Below are 24,437 nucleotides of genomic sequence, written 5' to 3'. Positions count from 1 at the left end.
ACTCCTCCGACTCTTCCTCCTTCTCCTCCTCCTTCTCTTCGAACAGGTGCTCGGAGGCGCCACCATCCGGAGCCAGCCGTGGCGAGCTAAGATTGGTCTGCAGCCCCGCAGGCGCCGCCACCTCCAGGCCCCACGTGGGAACGCGAGGGGGCGCCGCTTCTGGGAGCCCAGACCCGGCTTCCGGACTCTCGTGCGCAGAGCTCATCATAGAGAAGCCAGCGGGCACGCCCACTTCCGGCCGCCCCAGGCGCTTCGCCGGCGCTGGTAAGCTCGGCGCGCCCTCCGCCCGCCTCCCTCAGGGTCGCGCGCTCCGCCCTGTAGGGGAAGAGTCTCCTTTGCCCCGCCCCCCTGCAGACGCAGAGCTGAGCCAACAACGGCTGGACAAAGAGCGACGCGTGGAGCCAGAGTCATGGCGGCCCCCGAGCAAAGCTTGGCTCCAGCCGGAAGCCCCGCGCCATCCTCGGGGAAAGAAGAAGGAGCCGGCCCGAGCTCAGGCACGGAGGGTGACCCTGCGGGCTCCTCCTCGACTCCTGAAGCCCCACCATCTATCCCCGACTCCTCCAATCCCAGCGCCGCGGTCCCCGAAGCGAATGTTACGCCTCCTGCGGCGGCCTCCGCCGCCCTAGACCTGCCTGTCGGACCCGCACCCCAGGGCCCTGCGCCGCTTGCCGAAGCCTCTCCGCGCTCCCCTCCAGGTCCTGGCGGCTCCCGGCCCGGCCCAGAGACTTTCCGCCAGCGATTCCGGCAGTTCCGCTACCAAGACGCTGCAGGCCCACGGGAGGCGTTCCGACAGCTTCGGGAGCTCTCGCGCCAATGGCTGCGGCCCGACATCCGCACAAAGGAGCAGATCGTGGAGATGCTAGTGCAGGAGCAGCTTCTCGCCATCCTGCCCGAGGCGGCGCGGGCCCGGCGGCTTCGCCGCCGCACCGACGTGCGCATCACCGGCTGAGCGGCGGAGCTGCGGGCGACCCGAGTCAGGCACTCTCTGGACTGGAGCCATGATCGAGTCCGGGACCGTGAGCTTGGCTCCCCAATACGCGATAATGAAAAATGAGTTTTGGCAGTTCTTGCAGTCTCATGCGTCCTTTCCCGTGTTTATTCCCGAACCTGTTTCCACCCTTTCTGGCTAGTTGTGAAACCAAGTTGGGGGCCCATGAGAATAAAGCCTTTGTTTCTTATTCACTTGGCCTTCGTTGGCTTTTGTGGGATCATTATGTGTTGGCTATGGGTCTCCACATCTGGAAATTTTTTTCCTGCGCGTTCCCCAGCGCTCCACATGGGTTTCCTTTGTTTGGTTGGAGCCTATGCAATGAGGACTCCAGCAGCCTGGTTCCAAATTCGCCGGTACCTCTCATTGGCTAGAATTTGAGCTTGTTTTCCTGTCTCAGCGGATAGAGGACAGTGGTACAATCTTGTATGTGGTTGTGGGTCGTGCAGGCAAATAGGTGACTGTAACTAAGTGCTGATTTAACTGGCTGCTGCTATAACAATACTGTCCTCAGCTTGCTCCATCAGCCTACCTTGTGGGCGCAGGCTTCCCCAAAGGCCCAAGTTACAGGGCTGTTTTGATAAGTGTTCACTGCAGGTCCTTACCTAGAGAGGCTAGTTCTTGTGAACTCTGGTTTAAGCCTCCAGACTCCTCTTACCAAATTTTAGGCCTCTTGAAAGATTTCCGGAACAGATTTGGTGTGAACTGATGGATTATTTACATTGTTGGAGCTACTCATAACTTTCTAAAATAAGCATAATTGTTTAGGAAGGGAAGAGATTTGGCAAATAATAGGGAAGCTCTGCAGTATAACTCCATTTCTTGAGTCTTCTGCACAACCAGGAAGGAGCTGATTGGGGTCCAGAGTCATTTGTCTTGGTCTTCAGAAGGGTCCTAATTGTCATGGGTGCCATCTTTTAATATAAGAAAGGCCAGACCTGTCTTCCCTGCACTGCTTTCAACAAGCAAAAAGGTAATAGTCCTGCAGCTCACACCACAAAGCATGAGTCAGTCCGCGCTAGAGGGTGGTATGGGGGGCATTTTACTTTTGAATATTAGACACTTAAATGAATTCAAAAGTATTTTGTATACTTCCTTGGAATTTTGTATTTAAGCCTGCATCTGCTCCCTACAGGGCTTCCCAGGTGGCTCAGTAGTAAAGAATCCACCTGCCAATCCAGGTTCGATCCTTGGATTGGGAAGATCTCTTGCAGAAGGAAATGGCAGCCCACTCAAGTATGTTTGGGCATGGAGAATCCCATAAACAGTGGAGCCTGGTGGACTACAGTCCACAGGGTCACAAAGAGTTGGACATGACTGAGCATGCATGTATAGCTACCGCCCTGCCAAAGAAAAATCTACCTAGAATGTAGAAGCAGACTTGCTTTAAAGGGTAGTGTTTACGGAAAATTAATGCATATTAAAGATTGAGTAGATAACAAATGACTGAAACGTAGCAACAAAAACCTGTTTTATTTTTCCAAATACAGATACAGAAGTTTGCATGTTTTGCAAATATTGCTTCAAAGCAACATTTCTATATACAGCGCCTTCTGTTCTAACAGCGCGTAAACATAGATATGTATCCACAGTGCAATGTTGGCTCATCAAGGGTCCACCTTGCATACACTCATTACTTAAAGAAACAAAATGATTAGTCAAACCAGAACTGTTTTTGTCAAGGCAATTTTTCTTTTTTATAGGTGGATAGTTTTTCTCAAAACTTAGGTAGTGTACATATTTCTAAATGGTAACAGTAATATTTGCAAAGAACAGTTTCCAGTGCTCCAGCTTGGGGTTAATTCAACTTGACCAAGAAATTGGGGATGGAGCCCCTCCAACATGGCTTTAAATTAGGGAAGCACACTGAAGTCATCAGAACTTCAGAGTCATCCCCGCTTCCCAAAGGACAAAAGTCACAATGAGTGAAAAGGGATTATTTCCTTTACAAAAAGCATAAAATAAACCCAATAATGACCACTTGGTAAAGTTAGGGTAACTCAGTTTCTTCTTTCATCTTGAAAAAGATGTGAGATTTGACCACCGTTACAGCTTCCCCAGAAGTGATGGTCAAATGTGTTTTCAGGAAAGAAAAATCAGTAATTTAATAATATTAACACAAGTCACTGTACCTCACAGTTGTGGCTACAGAAAATCATCATGTTTCTTCCCTTTTCAGACAAGCATCACACAGTTCTTAAAATGTGACCATCTGATAAATTATACAAAATACAGATGCCATGCACACTCCTTGAGCGTTTCTTCCCACACCGAAAGTACTAACGTTAGCAATGGGAAGCAACCTCATAGAGGAATTGTGTCAGCTTTATCACAGATGTCGTAGCCACATGTATTCCCTCTGATAGATAAGCTCCAGCAGGTCAACTTGCCCTGTATTCATTTTATATCAAATGGCGAATTAAATCACTAGACAAAGCATTCCCTGAAACAGATCTTGGTACAGAGGCCCTTGTGACCACGATTACCTGTGCCGTAAAGCCTAACCATCCCGGAGGTCACCGGAGATCCTGTCATTGCTATTGAGATATTGGCTACTTCATGTTTACATAGTAAAGATTTGCAGCATATAACATTACAGATCCATAAACCCAGAATTAACTCGTGAGTGTTAATGGACAAATGTGCTTTGATTTTTGCCTTTAGTGATAGGAAAACTAAATGGTAAAATGGGTCATTCCTCAAAGCATGGAACAGTTTCTTTAACTTTACCTAGTAAGGAAAAAACAAAACAATTACACGTGGAACCGTAACCTGCGAGAGTAACAAATATTGTCTCCAAAGGTACAAATTGTACCTGGACCTTAAGCAGCATAATCACCTTGATCTCACAAAATAATACAAACAGGAAATTTAAAGTGTTAAAGTATATTAAAACAATTCTGAAAATGCTGACTACTGAACATATACCCTTCAGGGAAGGAGAAAAGCGGCAGATGTAGAATCTGGTTTCTTTACAACAATATAAAATAAGGTCATCCCCCAAACCACATCTTTGTAGCAAATCTTTACAGTGAAAGAGTTCAAATTTGGGAGAACCATTCTGGGGACATTAAATAGAACTGGTAAGCTGTCAATATTAAGAAGTGGGTAGAAAATGCTGTCCTTCGGGTTCCAGACCCTGTCTGCTTCCGTTTGGGATTCCTCCTAGATCCTTATGACAGTGAGATTCTACTTCTTCCACAGGCTGTATGGGTTCTGCAACAAAAGACACAACCCAGCCAATTCTGGGGTGAAAGCATACAAAACTCATCCCTGGTACCATGAAGTCATGCAAGAGAGGTGGTGAGAAAGTGAAGAGTTCTAGGGAGAAGGCAGGCCGGCCCAGGCCTCTACTCCTTCCCAACCTCCACACAAGGGTGAAGTCACGACATTCCCACGAAGCTGGAAAAATGAAAATGATGCCTGCTGCCTAATTCATGCCAGGCAGAAACCCAGAAGGCTTGGCATATGCCCCAACCTGACAGAGAAGTCAATTAAATAAACTGCAAGTTGAATTTACAACTGTTTTCAACTACACTTTTTTGGCTCTCATTCCATTTATCATCAGTGGCACGATTTCAAGTGAAGTTTGTGCAAAAAGACTCACTCTCCATTCAACAATGTGCACAGAAGAAGGGAATCCCAAGAGTCTATCTGCTACCTTCCTGGTAGGCTTTGAGATCAGAGTGCCCTCCCTTCCAGCAGCCAAAATGACCTCTTTGTCCAAGTCCATCACACCCCTGCCCAGATCCCTGAAGTCAGTCGGTGTCACGTGCATTCGGCATGCTAGGTTTATTTATTTAAATACGTGAAGCTCCTCTTGCAGGTACCCCAGGATTGTGCCCCCGTTAGTCTGGGGTGCCCAGTTTCATGTTGAGCAGCAGAGTGCAATCTGCTGCACCTTGCCCAGGTCCGTCAGAAGCTGCTTGATGCAATGCTTGAGCTGCGGAAGCCTGGCCAGAGGCTCTGGGGGCTCCAGTTCCCCAGTGTAGTCCAGCCAGCTCTCCAACACTGTGGGCAGAAGAGAGACAGGACCCGGTGAGTTCCCAACACTTGATTTGCAAGAATGTCAGCACTTTATCTCATCTGACCACTAACCGGGGGTGGGGGAGCAGCCGGGAGGGGAGACCATTTCAGGCAACACTGACTCATCACCCTCTCTGGGAAGTACTACTCCTCAGACAAAGTTAAATGCTGCAGAGCAGTGCCGTCTAATAGAAGTTTCTGTGATGATGGAAATGGGCTATGTCTGTGTTGTCTAATACCCCCACTACCCATATGTAGCTACTGAGCACTTAAAACATGGCAAATGCAACCGAGAAACTGAATTTAAATTTTATTCAATTAGCCACACATAGCTAATGACTATTGCATTAGTCTATAGTGTAGTAGGCTTTGAAATACCCACCTTTCTCAGTGTTACTGCCCCACCTTCATAGTGAAAGTGAAGTCGCTCAGTCGTATCCGACTCTCTGCGACCCCATAGACTGTAGCCCACCACAGACTGTAGCCTACAGGCTTCTCCATCCATGGGATTTTCCAGGCAAGAGTACCTTCATAAGGCTTTCCCATATTGAAAATCAGACAGCCTGGTGTGTTAGCTTTCTGTTAAGAAAAGTGACTCTAACAGGACTTGAAAAGGTCTATTTTTATCTCCATAAATTGATTTGTTTCATGCTGATTCCTAGCATGAGTAGCACTGAATACTCTGATTTCATTTGCTAAATATTTAATGTAAGATGACCAGGTAGTAAGTTTCCCAGGTGGTCCAATGGTAAAGAATCCACCTGCCAGTGCAGGAGGCAAAGGAGATGCAGGTTTGCTCTTTGGGTTGGGCAGATCACCTAGAGGAGGAAATAGCAACCCACTCCACTATGCTTGCCAGGGAAATCCCATGGACAGAGGAGTTTGGCGGGCTATAGTCCATGGGGTCACAAAGAGCTGGACACTACTGAGCACAACCAGGTAATAACAAAGTTGATTATCATTAGCTCAATATCTAAAAAGCTGTCTTGCTTCTGAGAGTATGATTTTTCTATAGAAAGACATTTATTCTTTCCTAAGCCACTCCCTTAAGCTCTGGCGTTTGGGGAGAGGTCATCCAGGAACCCTGATTCTTTAACAAGAGCCACCTCCACCCTGCCCCCCACAGGCAGGCCTGAGGTTTGCCCCAGCCTGCCTGTAGTCTTTCTAGTCTGTGCACCAACCTGTACTGAGAACTTTCTGGACCCCCAAGCCAGAGGTGCAGAAAGAAGATGACCATGCAGGGCCTGTTCCTCAAGCAGTCTGCAGCCTTGCACATACTCCTCTGCCCTCTTCAGACCAGTCCTTCATCTTCCTTCCCACGTTTCTAAACCCTTTGTCCCCTGCAAGCTGCTTCTCAGGGAACCCTACCCCCTCTATAACCTGAGTCCGGTCCTTGAGTCACAGGTGCTATGCTATCACTTGCTCTCCTTTGGAGCACTTATCCTGGTTTGTAATTAAAAATAATAGGATGGGGCTGCTCTGGTGGTGCAGTGATTGAGAATTTACCGTGCAGTGCAGGGGATCCCAGTTCCATCCCTGGTTCAGGAAAATCCCACATGCCACAGGGCAACTAAGGCTGCGTGCCACAACTACTGGCTGTGCTCTAGAGCTTGGAGCCGCAACAGCGCCCACGCGCTGCAGCTACTAAAACCCCAGCACCCTAGAGCCCCTGCTCCGCAACAAGAGAAGCCATCGCAAGTGCTGACTGAGCCTGTGTGTGTGCACTCAGCTGCTGTTGTGTCTGACTCTATGTGACCCGATGGACTGCAGTCCACCAGGCTCCTCTGTCCAGGGAATTTTCCAGGCAAGAATACTGGAGTGGGTTGATGTACCGTCCTCCAGGGGAATCTTTCCAACCCAGGGATAGAATCCATGTCTTTTATGTCTTCCTACACTGGCAAGCAGGTTCTTTACCACTGATACACCTGGGAAGCTCACAATTGCTGAGAGGCCCCTGCTAAAGCCACTAGAACTACCTCAGATCTGGTTCAGGCTCACCCAAGATGTCCCCCGACACCTCGGTGACCCAGTAGGCACACACAGGGAGAAAGAAGCAATCAGTGTGCAGACTAGAAGAGTCTAGCCCAGAGGTCCCCAAACTTTTGGCACCAGGGACCAGCTTGGTGGAATACAATTTTTCCATGGACAGGGGTGGTGAGGGGGGCAGATTTCAGGATGATTTCAGCGCATTACATTTATTGTACGCTATTTCAAATCTAATGCTGCCCTGATCTGACAGGAGGTACCACCAGTCTGAGGCCCAGAGGTTGGGGACCCATGGTCTAGGCCACTCATAGTCTATGAACTTGGTTAGGAGGAGTGTTTGGAGCTGCTAAGGGGGAAGTCTTCTCTCTAGATCTGCAGAAATGAAGACCAGACACATAACTGTGGGAGCCAACAGCACCTCCTCTGGACCCCAGCATCCAGCCTGCTGGCCTTCTCTCCACACCAGGTGCTGGTCCATAACCCCAAGTTTTTCGTTTAAGGAAGCTCAACGGTATATGACTGCAACCAAGGCAGAAGGTTATAAGAATAAAGTTTCATTTCAAACATATTCCCCCATACCATCTAGATAGAGACTGTCTAGATAAAATAACATTAAAAAAAAAATCTAATGCTAAAATATTGTGTTTTCATGCTCATTAAATATCTTTATCTTTTAGTTTTATAAGACTGTTCACACACTACATAAGTTATTAAATAATGGTTAAATACTCAAACAATGACATTTGTTAAAGTATAATCAGTCAATATAACAGCTTATTGGATTTTTAAAAAGGAATATTATATACAAATTCCTATAAAAGCTCAGTTTATCTTGAGGTATTTAGATGAAATGAAGATAGTAGAAATAAAATGGGATTTTGAAGAATCTTAAATACAATGCAAAATCAGTTTACGTGAGTAAAATCTTTAAACTTAAAATTGATTTTCTTGCTTCCGGTACCTCTCAGGGCCTGGAATTGAAGAATACAAGATGGAGTATGTGGCCCCAAATGAGTAAGACACATAAAGAGCCCTCTGAAAGCCCAGAGAAGGGAGCTCAGGCTTCTCATCCTGGCCTGGCCACACTGTCCTCTCAGTGAGCTCAGGGCTGGAGCAGCCCAAGCTGGGCGGGAGGGGGTACATCAGTGATTAAGTAGGTAGGCTCTGGCCTCTCCCCTGGGGCCGCTTCCTTTGGCAACAACAGAACCTTTGTCCTGTTTCTACGGTGCCTGAGCTTCTTCTTGGGGACCCAGAGTCAATTCCACAATTTTCCGTCCATCATTGGACCCTCTTTCAGCTTTCTACCAGCAAGGTTTTCCATAGACCTGGTATCTGTTATAGTTCTAAGGAGCTCAAGGAAACCTTTTAGGAGTAGAGAGAGAGAGAAACACTCTAGCTTTCAGCAACACCCTCACAATGGACTGGCCTGCCATCCCCAGTTCAGCAGGTTTGCCTCTGGGGCAGGCCAGGAAGCGTGTGGGCACATTAGTCTTTGTCCTCCAACAGGGCCATCCCTTTCCCAGTCAGCCACCTCTTAGCATCCTGCCTCAGTCACCCCTCCTGTAGCAAGAAACAGCTCTCTCCAAGGCTCCACTTCAGTCCCTGGAGCTCCAGGAAGCCTTCCTGTTCTCACTTCCCCTCTTGATAGCTGTCCTTCTCTAGCCTGACCTCACCCACACCCTCTGACCTTTGCTTACATAACACATGGGATTTTTCTTCTGAGTTATTTCATCCCCAATTATAGTAATAATAGCCTAGCTATCCTCAGAATCTGCAAACGAAACATTTATTTCTTAATCAGCCTTCTTTCTAAGGATGAAATAATAATAATAATAATTAGGAAATAAGAGAACAAGAAAGAGGAAGTCTGCCTTCAAAAACCAAGCTGACAACACCCTGGGGATCAACATTTCAGTCCTCCAAGCCCATCTGATAACTTAACATCAGGGAGATATAACTGGGGGGAACATAAGTGACTCAGTCAAGTTCTAAAATATCTGCTGATAAAGAGGAGAAGGCTTCGTTTTAGATTTTAGGAAAGGCTGAAAAGAAGGGGTTTTCAGATTAATCCTCAGACATCCTAAAAGCTCAAAGCATCCAAGTATCAGCTCCCCACAGAACTCGGTCAGTAAAGACCTGCTCAGGACACACACCGCCCACAGGCAGAGCCCAGCTGTTCCACTGTGCTCTCTCCTGGGCAGAAGGGACTGGGAGAGTGAGGCTGGACCCATGACAGCACACAGCCCTTAGAAGTGCCCAGTTGATACTGAAAGTCAGGCTTGGCCATCTTGAGGGGAGAATGGAGATGAGGGGACTAATAGAAGAGGCAATAACACAGCTATCCCTGGAAACCCAAATCAAAGGGTTCAGAAAGCAGCTCTTCCTACTGGCCCACAGAGCCTGCCAAGGACAGGGAGACCAGGAGGGAGCCCTACCATCCAGCTCCTTCTCAATGGAGTCCATCCTGTGCGTGACTTCATCCTGAAGGGATTCCACGTGTGTCAGCAGGTTAAACTGCCACTGGTGCTGGGAACTCAGCAACCCCTCTCCACCTCTGTCCAGCAGCTTCCGGGCAGGGGCTTCCTCAGGTAGGACCTTTTTGGAGACATAGTCCCTCACCTGGGGATGCAAGAGCATCAAAGTTACCGAATGGAGACAGTTCCCAGCCTCTTTTTCCAACCAGCGAGTGTTTGCACCCATTTGAGAACCCAGCTGCAGTTCGAGTAGTCCAAATCGCTACCTCCCCGCCCCCCTCCTCCTCTCTCAGGCACCAGGCAGAAGTGGGCCTGCCGAACCAAGAACAACCGCCTCAGGGCTGTGCAGACCTCTGGCTTGGAGGCTCCCCAACTGCTTCCCAATGAATGGCCCAATGCCTTAGGGCTGAAGCAGGCCTCAAAGAACCGCTTCCCGAAACCTGGGATCAGAGTAGAGCAGGGCAAGTGTGGATGAGTGTTAGTATGTGGGTGCTCGTATGTAGACAAACAAATTTTAAGTCCTAGTTCCATGTCTTGCTGAACGCATGCACCTGGATGGGTTACTTCACTTCTCTGGGCCTCTATTCCCTCATGGGAAAGAAGAAGTAGTAAAACCTACTTTAAAAGTTCATGAGGATCAAATAGGATAATGTGAATAAAACACAGTGCTGGCTTGTGGTCAACCTGCCAGTCATGAAAGAGATTTTTAACTCTACCTGCCTTGTTTAGGCCCAGGACTTCTTGATTTTTTTCATCATGTTCCAGGTGCCTCTAGGCAATTTGCATAATTTGCAAGACCACAAACCTTTTCTGGGGTTTGTGACTGCAACCCTTCATTCATTGATTGGAAATGAAATAGGTTCCAGTTAACATCTATGGAGGAGTGACTGTGTGCAGAGCCACGTGCTGAGAGCTTTTCACAGGTATGCTGCACAGTAAACTGAGAGGTCACCATCACCAGCTTCACTTGGCAGGGGGCTAAGGAGACACCTTTGAGGAGGTGAAGGGACCTGCTCAGAGTCACATAGCAAGTGGCAGTGCCCAGACATGAAACTGGGTCTGCCTCCAAAGACTGTCCTCACCAGCCTTACCCAGCCCTGCTTAGACCCTGGCAAGGACACAGGCTGAACGCTGAGGGGCTTCTAATCTAGGTTACTCCCCCTCAGCGAGAGGCAGCGATGGACTTAGGGTGGTGATATCAGCCCACACAGCGGAGTCTGTGACAGTAAGTATGACGAGGGTGGGGAAGCTCTCATCACCCAAACCCTCACTGACAACTGAGGATGGGAAGAATGAGACTAGGGAACACTGGCAAGAGAACACACAGGGCTCCAGAAGAGAACGACGTGAGTAACAAGAACCTGGGAGTATCTCTTGGGAAAACTGATGAAACCAGCAAACATTTGGACAAAATGGACTGTTCTTACGCCAGAGCTGCAAAGTTAAAAGTAAAGTTGTCATAGAATTGTACTGAAAAACTAAACGCCTAACAAAACACTTGACTCGTTCTCTGCTCTTGCTAAGGATTAGCACCCAAGATGTAATGATAAACTGCACTGAAGAAAAAAAACCCTCATTTTCCTAACTTGTTTTCATTTGTCAAGTTCAGGTCAATTACCCTTTTCTTCCGGCTGCCTCCGACCTCTCCACCCCCACCACCACTGACTCTGCCATTTTGCCGACAGTTCCTAGAACCAATGATATTTGGGGTTTAAGTGGGCTCTTTTGACTTTGTACTCATTTTAAAAGACAAAAAAAGAATATGATAAACAGATTTATATGCGGTTTTAAAATAAACACAACTCTATCATAAACATCTTCCACTGAACATTTAGCCCTGGGAGGAGACGATACAAGATCTCAAACAAGAACAAGCACAAGCGAGCCAGTACCTTTGGGGAACTGGGTTTGGGGTCACTGTCCCCTCTGCTCCTGTCTTGGTCTAGAGGCCAGCCCAAGCGCGGAGACAGGGAATCATCACCGTTCTCATGGCGGGGGTTGACAGCGTCGTCGAGGGCAGAGCGCCGGGTCTCCACCACTAGCTTCTGTTCCACAGCTGGGTAGTAGGTGCGGGGCTTCTGGTAGCAGTGCTCGCTGGTGATATAGGACTCCTCCACGGAGGGGGGCAGGGGCAGGGGCTTCTCCATCGCCCCGTTCAAAGTTCTATAGCTTGGGGCTTCCTCCCTGCTCTTGGCTTCAGTGACACGGACGTGTTTGGAATGAGACCGCCCCTCCGCCAGATGCTGCTTCCAAGGCTGGCACCACAGCTGCAGGTCAGGATGTCCCCGGCTTCTGTTGGGAGGGAAAATACCGAAAGGGCTCTAACCCTTCTAACCCTAACCCCTGGGACCACCGCAGGGGCTTCCTACACTAGGGGGAAGACCTCCCACCTGGGCCAAGTGGAGCAAGCCACCAAGAGGGACTGTAGATTCACAGCCTCTGAGGAGACCACTTCCAGGCAAGCTCTTGCTGTATCACTCGCAGTGAGCAGGAGTGGACTGGGAGTCAGAGGACCTGGCTGCGTTTCATCTCAGCCGCTGATTACAGTGCAGCTGAGCGGAGTCACTCTGCCAGCCTCATTCCCATTTCCTCCTCTGCAAAACTGGCTAACCCTCTGTCTGCCAGCAACCACTGAGTTTAAGTGAATTAATCTGAACTGAAGTCCAGTATTTTGTTGGCAGTAAAGAGGTCTTCAAATGTGACTTACTAAAACTAAACTTAACTTAGGACTAAACAGTCATGATAACGCTGCCATGCCATGGCACTCAATTACACAAACCCAATGAATGCTTCCCTGGTGGCTCAGACAGTGAAAAATCTGCCTGCAATGAGGGAGACCTGGTTTTGAGTTCTAGGTCAGGAAGATCCCCTGGAAAAGGAAATGGCAACCCACTCCAGAATTCTTGCCTAGAGAATTCCATGGACAGAGGAGCCTGGTGGGCTGTAGTCCATGCAGTCACAAAGAACTGGACACAACTGAGCAACTAACACTTTCAGTGATGACCCAGGAGGGAGCTGGTAACCAAAAGTCACCAAGGCATAAGCCATTAATAACACGGTGTTTTGTTTTTAATATTGGTTGAGATTTATCTGTTGATCTGGCTGTGTCAGGTCTCAGTTGTGGCACTCGGTATCTCTGGTAGCAGCACACCAACTCTTTAGTCGTGGTGTGCAGGCTCCGTAGCTGCGGAGCATGGGCTCAGCTGCCCTGTGGCATGTGGGATCAGGGATCCAACCCAAATCCCCTGCATTGCAAAGTGGGTTCTTAACCACTGGACCCCCAGAGAAGCCCCTTAAAAAGAAAACAATTACTTGGCTATGCCAGGTTTTAGTGGCGCCATGCAGGACATTTAGCTGTGGCATGTGGGACCCAGTTCCCTGACCAGGAATCAAACCCAGGCTCCCTGCACAGGGAACACGTGGTCCTAGCCACTGGACCACCAGGGGAAGTCCTGATAGCAAGGTTTCTAAACATTCTTCAAAAATCTTCTGTTCTCCCCATTCCAAAGAGGATAATTTGTTATTAAAGAAGGACTCTCCTGGAGAAGGAAATGGCAACCCACTCCAGTACTGTTGCCTGGAAAATCCTGTGGATGGAGGAGTCTGGTAGGCCACAGTCCATGGGGTCGCAAAGAGTCGGACACGACTGAACGACTTCACTTTCACTAGATTAGGGCAAGCAATTATTTAAAAAATAAAATAAAATAAAATAAAGAAGGACTCTGCTCCCTTTCTGGCCAGCAGACACCTCTGAGAATCTCTGCCTACATGTATATGTGTACATAAAACTGTGTATGACTATAATTATTCACTGAGATTTGACGCAAGAGATCTTTTAATTTACTGACTCATAACCACTTGTATAGAAGGAAAAATAGAACAAAAAATACCAGACCGCACCATTCTAAGAGGAGGTGTTTTGTGAAATTATAGTATGTTTTGTACATGTGATAAAAAATGTACTTCTTACTGTGGGATGTATATTTTTTGAAGTTTAAAAGCCACTACTCTAGATAAACTTCACCATTTAACATTTTGTTCACCACTCAGAACTTCCATTATAACCTTTGATCATTAAATGAAATGAAGGAGGAAAGGAAAAAAGGATAGCGGAAGAAAAACCAGGCTCCCCAAGTAAGGCAACAAGTGAGAAGACAGACAGGAGCTACTCATGTTTGGTTCACAGATGTGCAGAAACGTGGGGACCCTGCCGATTGTCACAACGACTACTAATTGTCACAGATGGACTGCTGGCACTCAGTTCATTGAATTCATGGATCCTAAATATCTTATAACACTTGGTACAATTCCACACATATAAAGAATTATGCCGTGATATAACTATATACATTATCCTCACCAGTCTTAGCTGAGAATCACTGCAACCACATCAGCAGGAACTCACCAGCAACTCCCACATACAGGTCCCTCCACAACCACCAACACACACACACACACACATCTTCCTGAAATGGAATACATCATAACTACGACAGCATGGAATGAGCTTACAGAACCTAAAATTCTGCTCATGAGGGGCTATAACTACGTTTACTCAGCTCTCCCACTCCAGCAATCCCTAGTACCACTCCCATCCACTGAAGCAGGAGAGGAGACCACCAGCATCGAGGCAGCCTGGGTCCCTGGCCACCTCCAATAGGGTAATTCAGTCTGTACCAGGACCCCAGGACCCCAGACATGCCTCTGAAATCATAACTGCAACAGAGGAAATGGAAGTCACTGTTAACTACTGTAGTCTGAAATCTGTTCACCTGGAGGGCATAAGCCATAGTATGAACCTGTTCTTGCATGAAAATCACAAAAATCTTTGCCTCCTCCCTCCTACTATTTTCACCCTCCCGGCTAAGGTCTGAAGCCTCAGCTACTGATAACCCTGGCCTTTCTCAGTAAGCCCTGTCGATCATGAAGAAGGTATGCACATTCATGCCTGTTACTTTTTAAATGACAACAGATACTCTGAAGTTACACCCAGTTTACTGTTTGCCTCTGAAAATGAATCCACTGGGTTGCTTAGGAACAAAATTTTTGAGAATGAAGACTGTGAGCCTGTGATAGCAGAGACCATCCAGGTTTGCAGAGACAGGAACCACCTGCCCATCTCCCATGATCTCTTCCACCTATAATGACTAACAAGATCTCCTGATGCTCGCTCCTGAACTGCTTGGAGAAGTCAGGTTTTAATTTCAGTACAAAGTCACTGCTACTAAGATGAAGGATCTCAACGGGAATTCGGAAGGAACAAGGTTCTGGAATATGGGACCCAGTTGGAGCACTTATATTTCCCTGAGCAGAAAGAAAAACATCTAATTGAACCCTCAAATGAAAAGAAATGCCGCAACATGTACAATCAGGATCTGAGGTTTCTGTGCACCTTCCATCTGTCTCAGTCAATTTCTGGCTTCTCATTAAGAAGAAATTCATCTGGCTTACATGAAGTCTTCTGATTTTATAAAATGTAAGGGAACACCCAGTCTATAACATCCTAAACAGGGGCTGTCACAGTAATGGCTAACTTCCCCCAGTAACTATCCTTTCCTTCTGTTACCCACGTCCACACTCAGTCCTGGGTCTGTGCAGGGAACACAGCCACTTGGCTGGCCTCTTGCATTTAGGTGTGTCCACGAAACCATCTGTTCCCTCTCCAGGGGGTTAGAGCAGAAATGAGGTACAGGTGAGACTTCTTGGATGAGACAGGTGAGATTAAACCCAATGGGATGTCAGAGCAATAAGACAGAAGGAACCCAAGTCCCCAAGTCCATAGCTAGAATCATGGCAAAAGGCCACTTACCTGGCCTGGGCTCCTGCCTACCTCTGCTTTATGTGAGAAAGAAAATTCCATTTTGTTTTAGCCTTTATTTTTTTGGTTTTTCTTATAGCAGCTTGGCTTTTACCCAAATCAACACAGTCTCTTGCCAAATGTGCTCTGCTCAACCACTTCTTGCCACGCCAGCGCTGGAAGCCGAGTCTCCGTGCACCAGAATGCAGGAGGAGGCAGACCCTCATTCTGTCATCTCCAGGCTCTGGCATTCCACTTCACCTAGCACAGGAGGGCTCCAGGACTAATGAGCACCAGGGAAACCTTGTCGGGGACTGGCTCATGGGCTCTAACGCATTTGTGGGACTAGAGTTTGCACTGTTGATGACTTCATTAAAATGGTGCTCTGTAGGCAGGCTCATGGGAGAACTTAAGGATTCCATCCCTGCCATACCCTGTGCTACCACCAGAGGAAAATTCACAGACCCACTGAGAAGAGGCAGTTAGAGATATGGACAAGGACCTGATGGGAGCTGGGACCTGAATTGTAGCCCTGGAAACCAAGGAGGCGGGCTGTCCCACTCAAGGCCCAACTGCCCTATTTGGTAAAGTGGGAACAGATTATAAAAGCCCAATATGAGTTACATTTCTTTCTCAGAGCTTACGTGAACTTGGGTCATCTGACACGTAGAATCTAACCACAGAAGGAAATTCACACTCAATTTCACTCCAAATTCTAGCCATTAAAAACCAGAAGTCCAGCTCCAAAGGGCATAAAACTTCTTTGTCTGAGCAAACTATCAAGAGACGTATTTACTGAGCAATCATTATGCTAGAGAGCAGGCCTACCAACAATGTCTGTTCCAGCAGCTTTCAATTTTACTTTGTTTACCAATCAAGAATGTTTCGGATGGGAGTTCCCCAGTAGCCTAATGGTTAGAATTCTGGGCTTTCACTGTTGGGGCCCAGGTTCAATCCCTGGTCAGGGAACAGAGATCCCACAGCTGCACAGCAAGACCAGAAAAAAAGAGAAAAGAATGTTTAGGATGAATGGATAAACAAAATATGGTATTACAAATATTGGAATATTATTTAGCCTTAAAAAGGAAGGAAATTCTGATGTAGGCTACAATACAGACAAGCCTTAAGGCTGTTATGCTAAGTGAAATAAGCCAGTCACAAAAGGACAAATACTGTTAAATCCCATTTATACGAGGTTCCCAGAGAGAGTCAAATTCATAAAGACATAAAGTAGAGGGGTGATTGTCAGGGGCTGGGGGAGGGGAAGTGGAGAGCAGTTGCTTACTGGGTACAGAGTCTGCTTTGCATGACACAAAGAATTCTGGAGACTGGCTGCAACAGAGTGAATGTACTTAACACTGCTGAACTGTACACTTAAAAATGGTTAAGATGGCAAACTGCATATTATGTATATGTGTGTGCTCAGTTGTGCCCAATTCTTTGCAACCCCATTGACTATAGCCCATCAGGCTTCTTTGTCCATGGAATTTTCCAGGAAAGAATACTGAGGTGGGTTTTCATTTCCTTCTCCAGGGGATGATCCCCACCCAGAGACTGAACCCACTTCTCTTGGATCTCCTGCACTGGCAGGCAGATTATTTACCACTTCACCACTGGAAAGCCCCTATATTATGTATATCTTACCACAATTTTTTAAAAAACAAAAAACTCAGAATGATACAACAAAACAAAAAACCAACTAAACTATAAATACACACTGCATATCTTGATTTAGTAGTGTTTGCAAGGGTATATACATGTGTCAAAACTCAACGAACAAATGTTCTGTGATGACCTAGAGAGATGGGGTGGGAGGGAAGTTCAAGAGGAAGGGAACATATGTATACTTATGCTGATTAACGCTGTTATGTGCCAGAAACCAACCAAGCATTGCAAAGCAATTATTCTCTGATTAAAAACAAATTTTTAAAAGATGAATATTTAAAACAGGTGAGCTTAATTATATGTAAATTATACCTCAATAGAGTTACATTTTAAAAAAATGTTTATCATGTCACTGAGAATTTTTAATACAGGTCTCAAACTCACTCTTCTCGTCACTGGTTTTGTGGCTTTCCAGTTTCTCACATTCACCCTGCCCTCTGCCCATGCCAAATCAGACTCAGCCCCAGAGCGGCAGGTGCCACACTTACTGCAAGATGCTCATCTTGAGCTGCAGGCCGTGAAGAACCTCGATCACTCTCTGCACGTCGCCGAGAAGCTGGTGGGTGGCCACGATCTTCTTGGCGTTCTGGTGGGAATAGTTCTCTTCTAAAAACGCCAGGCCGTGCATGTGTCCCCTGCTCAACCACTCCTTGTCATACCAGTATTTGAAGCCAGGCCTCTGACCTACAGCAGTGACAATGAGAGAGTTAATCCTTGGTCTGAAGGAAACCCAGACCGTTTCATCATCACGCAGTTATCACACTACTGCTGTTTGCATATGTTCATTCATTCATCCAGTATACATTTACCTGGTACCTGCTATATGCTGGGCTCTCTACAAGGTGCTAGGGATAAGGTAGTGAGAAAGGTTTATTAATGTCCTGATCTCTGCAACTGGCCAGAGGCAGAGTGGGAATTTCTCATTCCCTCTCCCACTTGAAAACCTTCAATGACTTCCTACTGTGAACAAAAGAAAACCCAAGGCCCTAACTCTGGTCTAATGAGGCCTGCAGGACCTGGCTCCTCCCTCCCCTCCTTGCCTTACCCTTTCTGGAACACATCAAGCTCCTTCTGGTTTTAGGATCTCTGCTCCAGCACCCCACCCCCACATGTCTGGACCGCTATTCCCCAAGACCTTTGCAGAACTGGCTCTCCACTGCCTCCTCAGACAGGCCCTTAGTTACCTCCCAATAAGACAGCCTCTTTGGTGCCTCCCAGTCATTTCCTGTCCGAGGGCTTTTGTCCCATCAGAGCATTCATCCCTAGCTAATATGTTTTTGTTTATATGTCTTATTTTGACATCTGTTTCTGGCCCCAATCCCACTAAGAGCCAGAATAGGAACTGTTTTGTTCATGCCAGTGTCTAGCAAAAGCCACCTTGAATGAATTTATCACCTGGAAAGACGCCCCAAGTCCCCTCCAACTGTCACCTACCACCTGACTGAATGAACACCCTGCTCCCTTCTCTGGATGTCCGTTTCCCACTTGTTAACGACGACAGATGAACTGAACAGCCTCAGTGGTCCTGTTCACTACAGGGATCCTTGGACTGAAAACACAACCACATGTGACTTGGCAATGTTTCCTATTGCAAAAGCCTAGGGAACAGCTTCCAATCAGACTGCTGTTCACCTCTCAATAGCTATTAAAAACCCTAAAATAATCAATCCTTATCAAGGTCCTTGGACTCTTTCTGGCTTTACTAAGACACATGGTGGGGAATCCACCTCCACTCTGTTAAGTAACCTTTAAAGAATAGCTCTGTTAGGTTAAACTTCTGGCCCAAGACACTGCAGAATCAAACACAGACAGTAAATGTGACAGTCACTGAGTGCTCAATTCGAGGAATCTACTCCCAGTCTTGGCAATTTAGTTATAAAAGCCCAGAAAGTGCCTAGGGATTGATGAAGATGGTGTATATGATTTCTTAAAAGGAAAAAGTGGAGGAAAGAGTGAGAGACAAAGTAGACAGAAGAGATTTTTTAAACAATGCCCCAAAGGAGCCCTGGGGGCTACGTGTGGAGCCTCAGAGCGGCTGTCAGAGGTGGCCTGAGCTGCAGGATTCAGAGCAGCATTACCGGTTTGACAAGACAAAGGTCAGAGACACCAGTTCTCATCTTCTCTCTGTCACTAACTGAGTGTGATCTTATGCCAGTCATGCCCTTTCTGGACCTCATGCTTGCCTGTTAAATGTCAAGGCTACACTAAGTGGTCTCTGAGATCCTACCCATCAGCTATAGTCTATGACTCATGGACTACTCTTCTGGCCATGTTCTTTCCTTGGGGTAAAGGGAAAAGTAGAGGCAGATTGCTCTCTGCCTATAGACTAATCTAGCACAAGAAGACACAGTGTCACAGTAGACCTTATCAGGCCCCAGGGGGCCCTACTTGCTGGAAAATGACTGTGGTAGCCCTTCCTATATAACCAGCAAAATCAAGAGAGTTAGTCCCAAAGTCAGTTCTAATTCCAATTTGCTTCATGGGATTAGGAAAGTCATTTGTATCCCCGGGCATCACTTTCTTCCTCATAAGCAAAACTATATGACTAGGAGCTCCTACCAGTGCCATCTCATTGTTACTAAAAGGAGTAACAGAAGCAGAGGCTCTCAAGCATTGTCTAGCTGTAAGGGGATCATGGGACTGGACCCAAGGGGAGAGACCTCACATCGACAATGTCCCCATCCCACTGACAGCAAGACAAGAACCACAGAGATTTATAATCCATTACTGAGATTTTTGGAAAGGGGCACTCGAGAGCCACAGGACAGCCCTGCGGTCATGAACAATGAAACAAACCGATTCTAAGGAAAGAACTCACTCCTCTGGGTGACAGGCTCTTTGCAAACACCTTTCCCATCCACCTCAAGGGCACATCTCCCTTCTAGGTGGCAAGGATGCAGTGGAAGGCAGATGCCACCAGAGGGAGCAGAGGCCGGTTGCCAACCCTCCAATAGCCCTGAGCAGTCAAGGTCAGGGCCCACATCCTCATGAACTCTCAAGAAAAGGAAAAGGTGTTCGTTCTGGCACCACATATGTTAAAACTGGAACGACAGAGAAAAGATCAGCGTGGCCCAGCACACGAAGGGACGACATGCAAGCCTGTACAGCATCCCACAGTTCACACGGAGTGTCAGTTGCACCAGATGAGAAAGTTATGGAGATCTGTGCGTGCACTTTATAAACAATCACTGCACCAGACACTTACAAATTTGTTAACAGGGTTGAGCTCATGTTATATGATTTTTTAACCACACACACACACACACACACACACACAGATTCTAGTTCAAGGCCAGGTCTTCCGCTAAGTGAACACAGATTCTAGTTCAAGTCCAGGTCTTACACACACACACACACACACACACACACACACACACACACACACACACAGATTCTAGTTCAAGGCCAGGTCTTCCGCTAAGTGAACCCAGATTCTAGTTCAAGGCCAGGTCTTCCACACACACACAGACACACACAGACACACACACAGACACACACACACACAGATCCTAGTTCAAGGCCAGGTCTTCCACACACACACAGACACACACAGACACACACACAGACACACACACACACAGATCCTAGTTCAAGGCCAGGTCTTCCTCACACACACACACACACACACACACACACAGATTCTAGTTCAAGGCCAGGTCTTCCGCTAAGTGAACCTCTCCACGCACTCTTTCTTACTGCCAAGTTCAGGACAGCTGGCCACCAGGTGGCTAGCAACAAGAGCGAGGAGGCCGAGTCTAGCCAACACTGAAGAAATGAGTCTCAAGACCCCAGACCTTCAGGCTGCTGCACCACCCGCTGTGCTAAGGAAAAGGCTACATACTGTTAAGATCCCTGACTCCAGAAATCGCTACCTGGAGGGTCTCGGCAAACATAACAGGTGTATTTCTCAGGCACATTTTCTTCCAGTAATCCCATGCAGACCCCATGCTGCCAGCACTGGCACTCTTCACACTGTTAGAATTAAAGAAGCAATAAAAAAATTAAACTCAGAAGGAATCCTCCATCCAAAAATAAGACCCACCTGTGGGGGTAGGGGCACTGGGAGGTGGGAGGGAGGGGGGGCACTCCCCATGGACTCACAAGGGAGCTGAGCTGCAGCCACCTGCAGAGCTGCGCTGGCCAATACAGTAGCTACCCTGTGCTTTTAACGTTTAGATTAACGAACGAAGTTAAAAATTCAGTTCCTTTTCCCACCAGCCACATATTAAGTGCTCAATAGTTGTATGAGGTTAGAGGCTACTGTACTGGACGGCACAGATAAAGAGAATTTAGATTACACAGTACTTGATCTCAGAAAAATGACTACTTTCCCTCCCATATCTAGAGGGATACTTTTCTGATCACTTTATAAAGACAGAGGAAAAATTGTTTAAGCCCTCAGAGGAAGGTTCGAAAGACAAAAACCTGAGTTTGAATTCTGGCTCAGACATTCATTAGCTGTGTCAGTTTGCAGATTAGGTCACTTCTCCACCCTGGGCTTCAGTTTCCCCATTTGTAAAACAGGATACTATTCCTACTGACCATGTGGGGCTGTCAGTGAGGAATCAATGGGTCATGTGTCATACTGTGGAGCCCAGCACACAGTTTTAATGTATAAAGAGCCTATTCCTACTACAAAAAGGCAGGCTAATTCACTGTGATGCCTCCTGAAGTAACCATGTGCTATGAATGTGCTAAGTCGCTTCAGTCATGTCTGACTGTGCCTGCCAGGCTCCTCTGTCTATGGAATTCTCCAGGCAAGAATTCTGGAGTGGGTTGTCATGCCCTCCTCCAGGGGATCTTCCCAACACAGGATCAAACCTGCGTCTCCTGTATTATAGGCACATTCTTTACCACTGAGCCAGCAGTGAAGCCCAACCACGTGCTAGCACTCTGCATTTCTTCTCTCCAAACCTTACCAAAGGTCACACAGCTGAGAAGAGGCAACAGTGGATCAACACTGTTGGATCCACTGTTGATCAAACACAAGCCCAACTAACTGCACGACTAGTTCTTTTAACCCAGGGGTCCCCAACCTCTGGAATCAAATGCCTGATTATCTGAGGTGGGGCTGATGTGATACTAATAGAAATAAAGTGCACAGTAAATGTAATGCACTTGAATCATCATAAAACCATTCCCCACCCCAGGTCCAGGGAAAAACTGTTTTCCACAAAACCTGTCCTTGGTGCCAAAAAGGTTGGGGACCACTCTTTTAACCCCTAGGCTCCACTGCCTTTCCTGGGGAAGGAGGAAAGGGAGAAGGGGCAGGAGGCAGAGAGCAAAAAGAAAGGAGCAGAGGGTGAGGGCAGCACTGGGAGAGTGGTGGCTGGCCTGAGGAGAGGACGCCCGAGAGCTCAGGTCCAGGGCAGGAATGGAGTGGGAAAGGACGCCAAGGGAGACGCCAGGATACTCCCAGCAGTTCCAGACCAGGCCCTGAACCGGTGGACAGCTCTGGAAAGGGGATAGTGAGCTTCTGACATGGTTTGAGGGTAGACCACTGGCCTGGCCACAAGGGAAAAAAGCTGAAGCTCACAGTCTACAGCCACCTGGAATCAGATAGGCCTCAGCATCAAAGGGCTTTTATGGGCTGATCATATCAGAATCAAAAGGGGCAGAGCTGAAAGAGACTTCAGATGTCATCTAGATTCTTCCATTTCCAACAAGGAAACTAAGGCTCAGAGGGAAAGAAAAGGGTATGAGACAACAAAGGCAGCTGGTAGCAGAAAACAGACGAATAATTAAGAATGAAAGTCTCTCTCACCAATGACTTCGTGTTTTAAGAACTAGGCGATACCAAAATTGAATCAAATACAGCTAAGCTGAAATTTAAAAAATAATTTTCTCATGTGGGTCGGGCTAATATACATTGTTCATTTTTAAAAAGTTTAAATTGGGGACTTAATCTGGCAGTCCAGTGGTTAAGACTCTGCACATCCAATGCAGGGGGCACAAGGTTTGATCCCTGGTCAGGGAACTAAGACCCCACATGCCATGCAGTGCGACCACAAAATTCAAATAATTAAAAAGCTTTTTAAAATTTGTGGAGTGGGGGTTAGGGGGGAGCACCTACATTGTGAGGCTTGCAAGATCGTGGTCCCAGACGAGGGACCGAACCCAGGGCCCCACCCTCAGTCACTGAGAGCACCGAGTCCTAACCGCTGGCCCACCAGGGCATTCCCAAAAAGTTTAAGTTTAGAAACAGTAACAGAAAAGATAAACTATCTAAGAATAAATCTAAGACTAAGAATAAAAGCATGCAAGATCTAAATAAAGAAAATTTTTGATTATTTGAAGGACACAGAGACTTCAGTCAATGAATAAGCTGCACTTTATTCCTTAATAGCAAGAGTTATTATCAAAAGGATGGCAGTTTTCCTTGGATTAATATATAAAAATAATGTAGTGCCAATAAAACAATAAACTGAATAGCTTTGGAACTATACAGAAGCTGATTCTAATAGCCAGAAATTCATTAAAAAAACAAAAGGGGGTACTAGCCCTACCAGATATGTTAAACATATTAAAAAAGGCATAATAACTAAAATAGAATTGTACAAGCAAATATAGAGAGCAATCAATAGAAAATAAGAAAGAATCCAGAATAAGAAACAAACTACATACAGAAATACAGTTAACAAAGGTAGCTCTGTAATATGGGGCATGGTGTTGGAACAACTGGGTAGCGAGAGCCCTCATCCTGTATCAGGATAAATTCCAGGCAGATCAAAGATTTACATGGTTTTTAAAAAATAAATGAAACTTCAAAACTACCAGAAGAAACCAGAAGAAAATCATTTATTGAGTTTTCTGTAGACTTTTATGAACTTCCAATGAGGAATCAACTCCTATTCAAATCTCAAAAGCCATTAAAGAAAAGTTTGATATACTTGACCTCAAAAAAAACAAAGCATCTATAAGTCAAAAGACAGATGACCAAACAGATACAAATATTTGTCACCGTTTTCACAGCTGAGACAAAAATATATCAACTAAAAGCCTATATAAACCAGCAGGAAAATGACCAACCATCCAACAAGTAAATGGATAAAGAACATGAATAGACAGCTCAAAGGAAAAAAATAAGTAAAAAGATGTTCAAATTAACCATTATAAAAAAACAAATAAGCAAAAAGATGTTCAAATTAACCATTAAAAAGATGTTCAAATTAACAATTTTCTCAGAAAATTGTATTAATATAAATTAATGTGAAGTCAAATCAGCCTAATAATAAGCATACACATTAGTATTTCTAGATTTTGAGATTATATGTATCTCAATTCTTCATACCTTTATGTATTCCCTGAAATTTTTAAACATTTACTGCTTTCATCATAGCAGTGTTAGTCTCATGAAAAGCTGTTTATAGATTATAATTTTCATTTATATATGCATTTGTATGTGTGCATTTAAAAATAACAGTGGTTATTTCTGGGTGAAAATAATCTGGGTCATCCTTGTTTTCTTCTTTGTAGCTCATGGAAAACAGAAAAATCACAA

The 24,437-nt window shown here is 46.2% G+C and overlaps 2 protein-coding genes across 6 annotated transcripts in view; one reads left to right on the top strand and one right to left on the bottom strand.

Moving 5' to 3' along the window:
• Positions 1-339: 339 nt before the first annotated feature.
• Positions 340-1,182, top strand: SCAND1 (SCAN domain containing 1). The gene has a single exon (XM_052651049.1). The coding sequence runs from the start codon at positions 410-412 to the stop codon at positions 947-949; it is 540 nt and encodes a 179-aa protein (XP_052507009.1). The 5' UTR covers positions 340-409; the 3' UTR covers positions 950-1,182.
• Positions 1,183-2,474: 1,292 nt separating this feature from the next.
• Positions 2,475-24,437, bottom strand: part of PHF20 (PHD finger protein 20) — a 135,638-nt gene continuing 113,675 nt past the window's right edge. For 4 of the 5 annotated variants that reach the window (XM_052651098.1, XM_052651100.1, XM_052651099.1 and 1 more), the window contains 5 exons: positions 20,809-20,908; positions 17,425-17,620; positions 11,367-11,766; positions 9,436-9,619; positions 2,475-4,999 (listed from right to left, as the gene is read on the bottom strand). In XM_052651098.1, the coding sequence (XP_052507058.1) occupies positions 4,857-4,999; positions 9,436-9,619; positions 11,367-11,766; positions 17,425-17,620; positions 20,809-20,908 (1,023 nt within the window). In that variant the 3' untranslated portion in view covers positions 2,475-4,856. The remainder of the gene's footprint in view (positions 5,000-9,435; positions 9,620-11,366; positions 11,767-17,424; positions 17,621-20,808; positions 20,909-24,437) is intronic. The other variant, XM_052651101.1, reaches the window with a different exon arrangement.

This window comes from Budorcas taxicolor, chromosome 13, assembly GCF_023091745.1.
Source record: "Budorcas taxicolor isolate Tak-1 chromosome 13, Takin1.1, whole genome shotgun sequence".
NCBI classification, from domain to species: domain Eukaryota; kingdom Metazoa; phylum Chordata; class Mammalia; order Artiodactyla; family Bovidae; genus Budorcas; species Budorcas taxicolor.
Note: the sequence above shows the minus strand (reverse complement) of the source record. Positions and strands in the feature narration are given on the sequence as shown.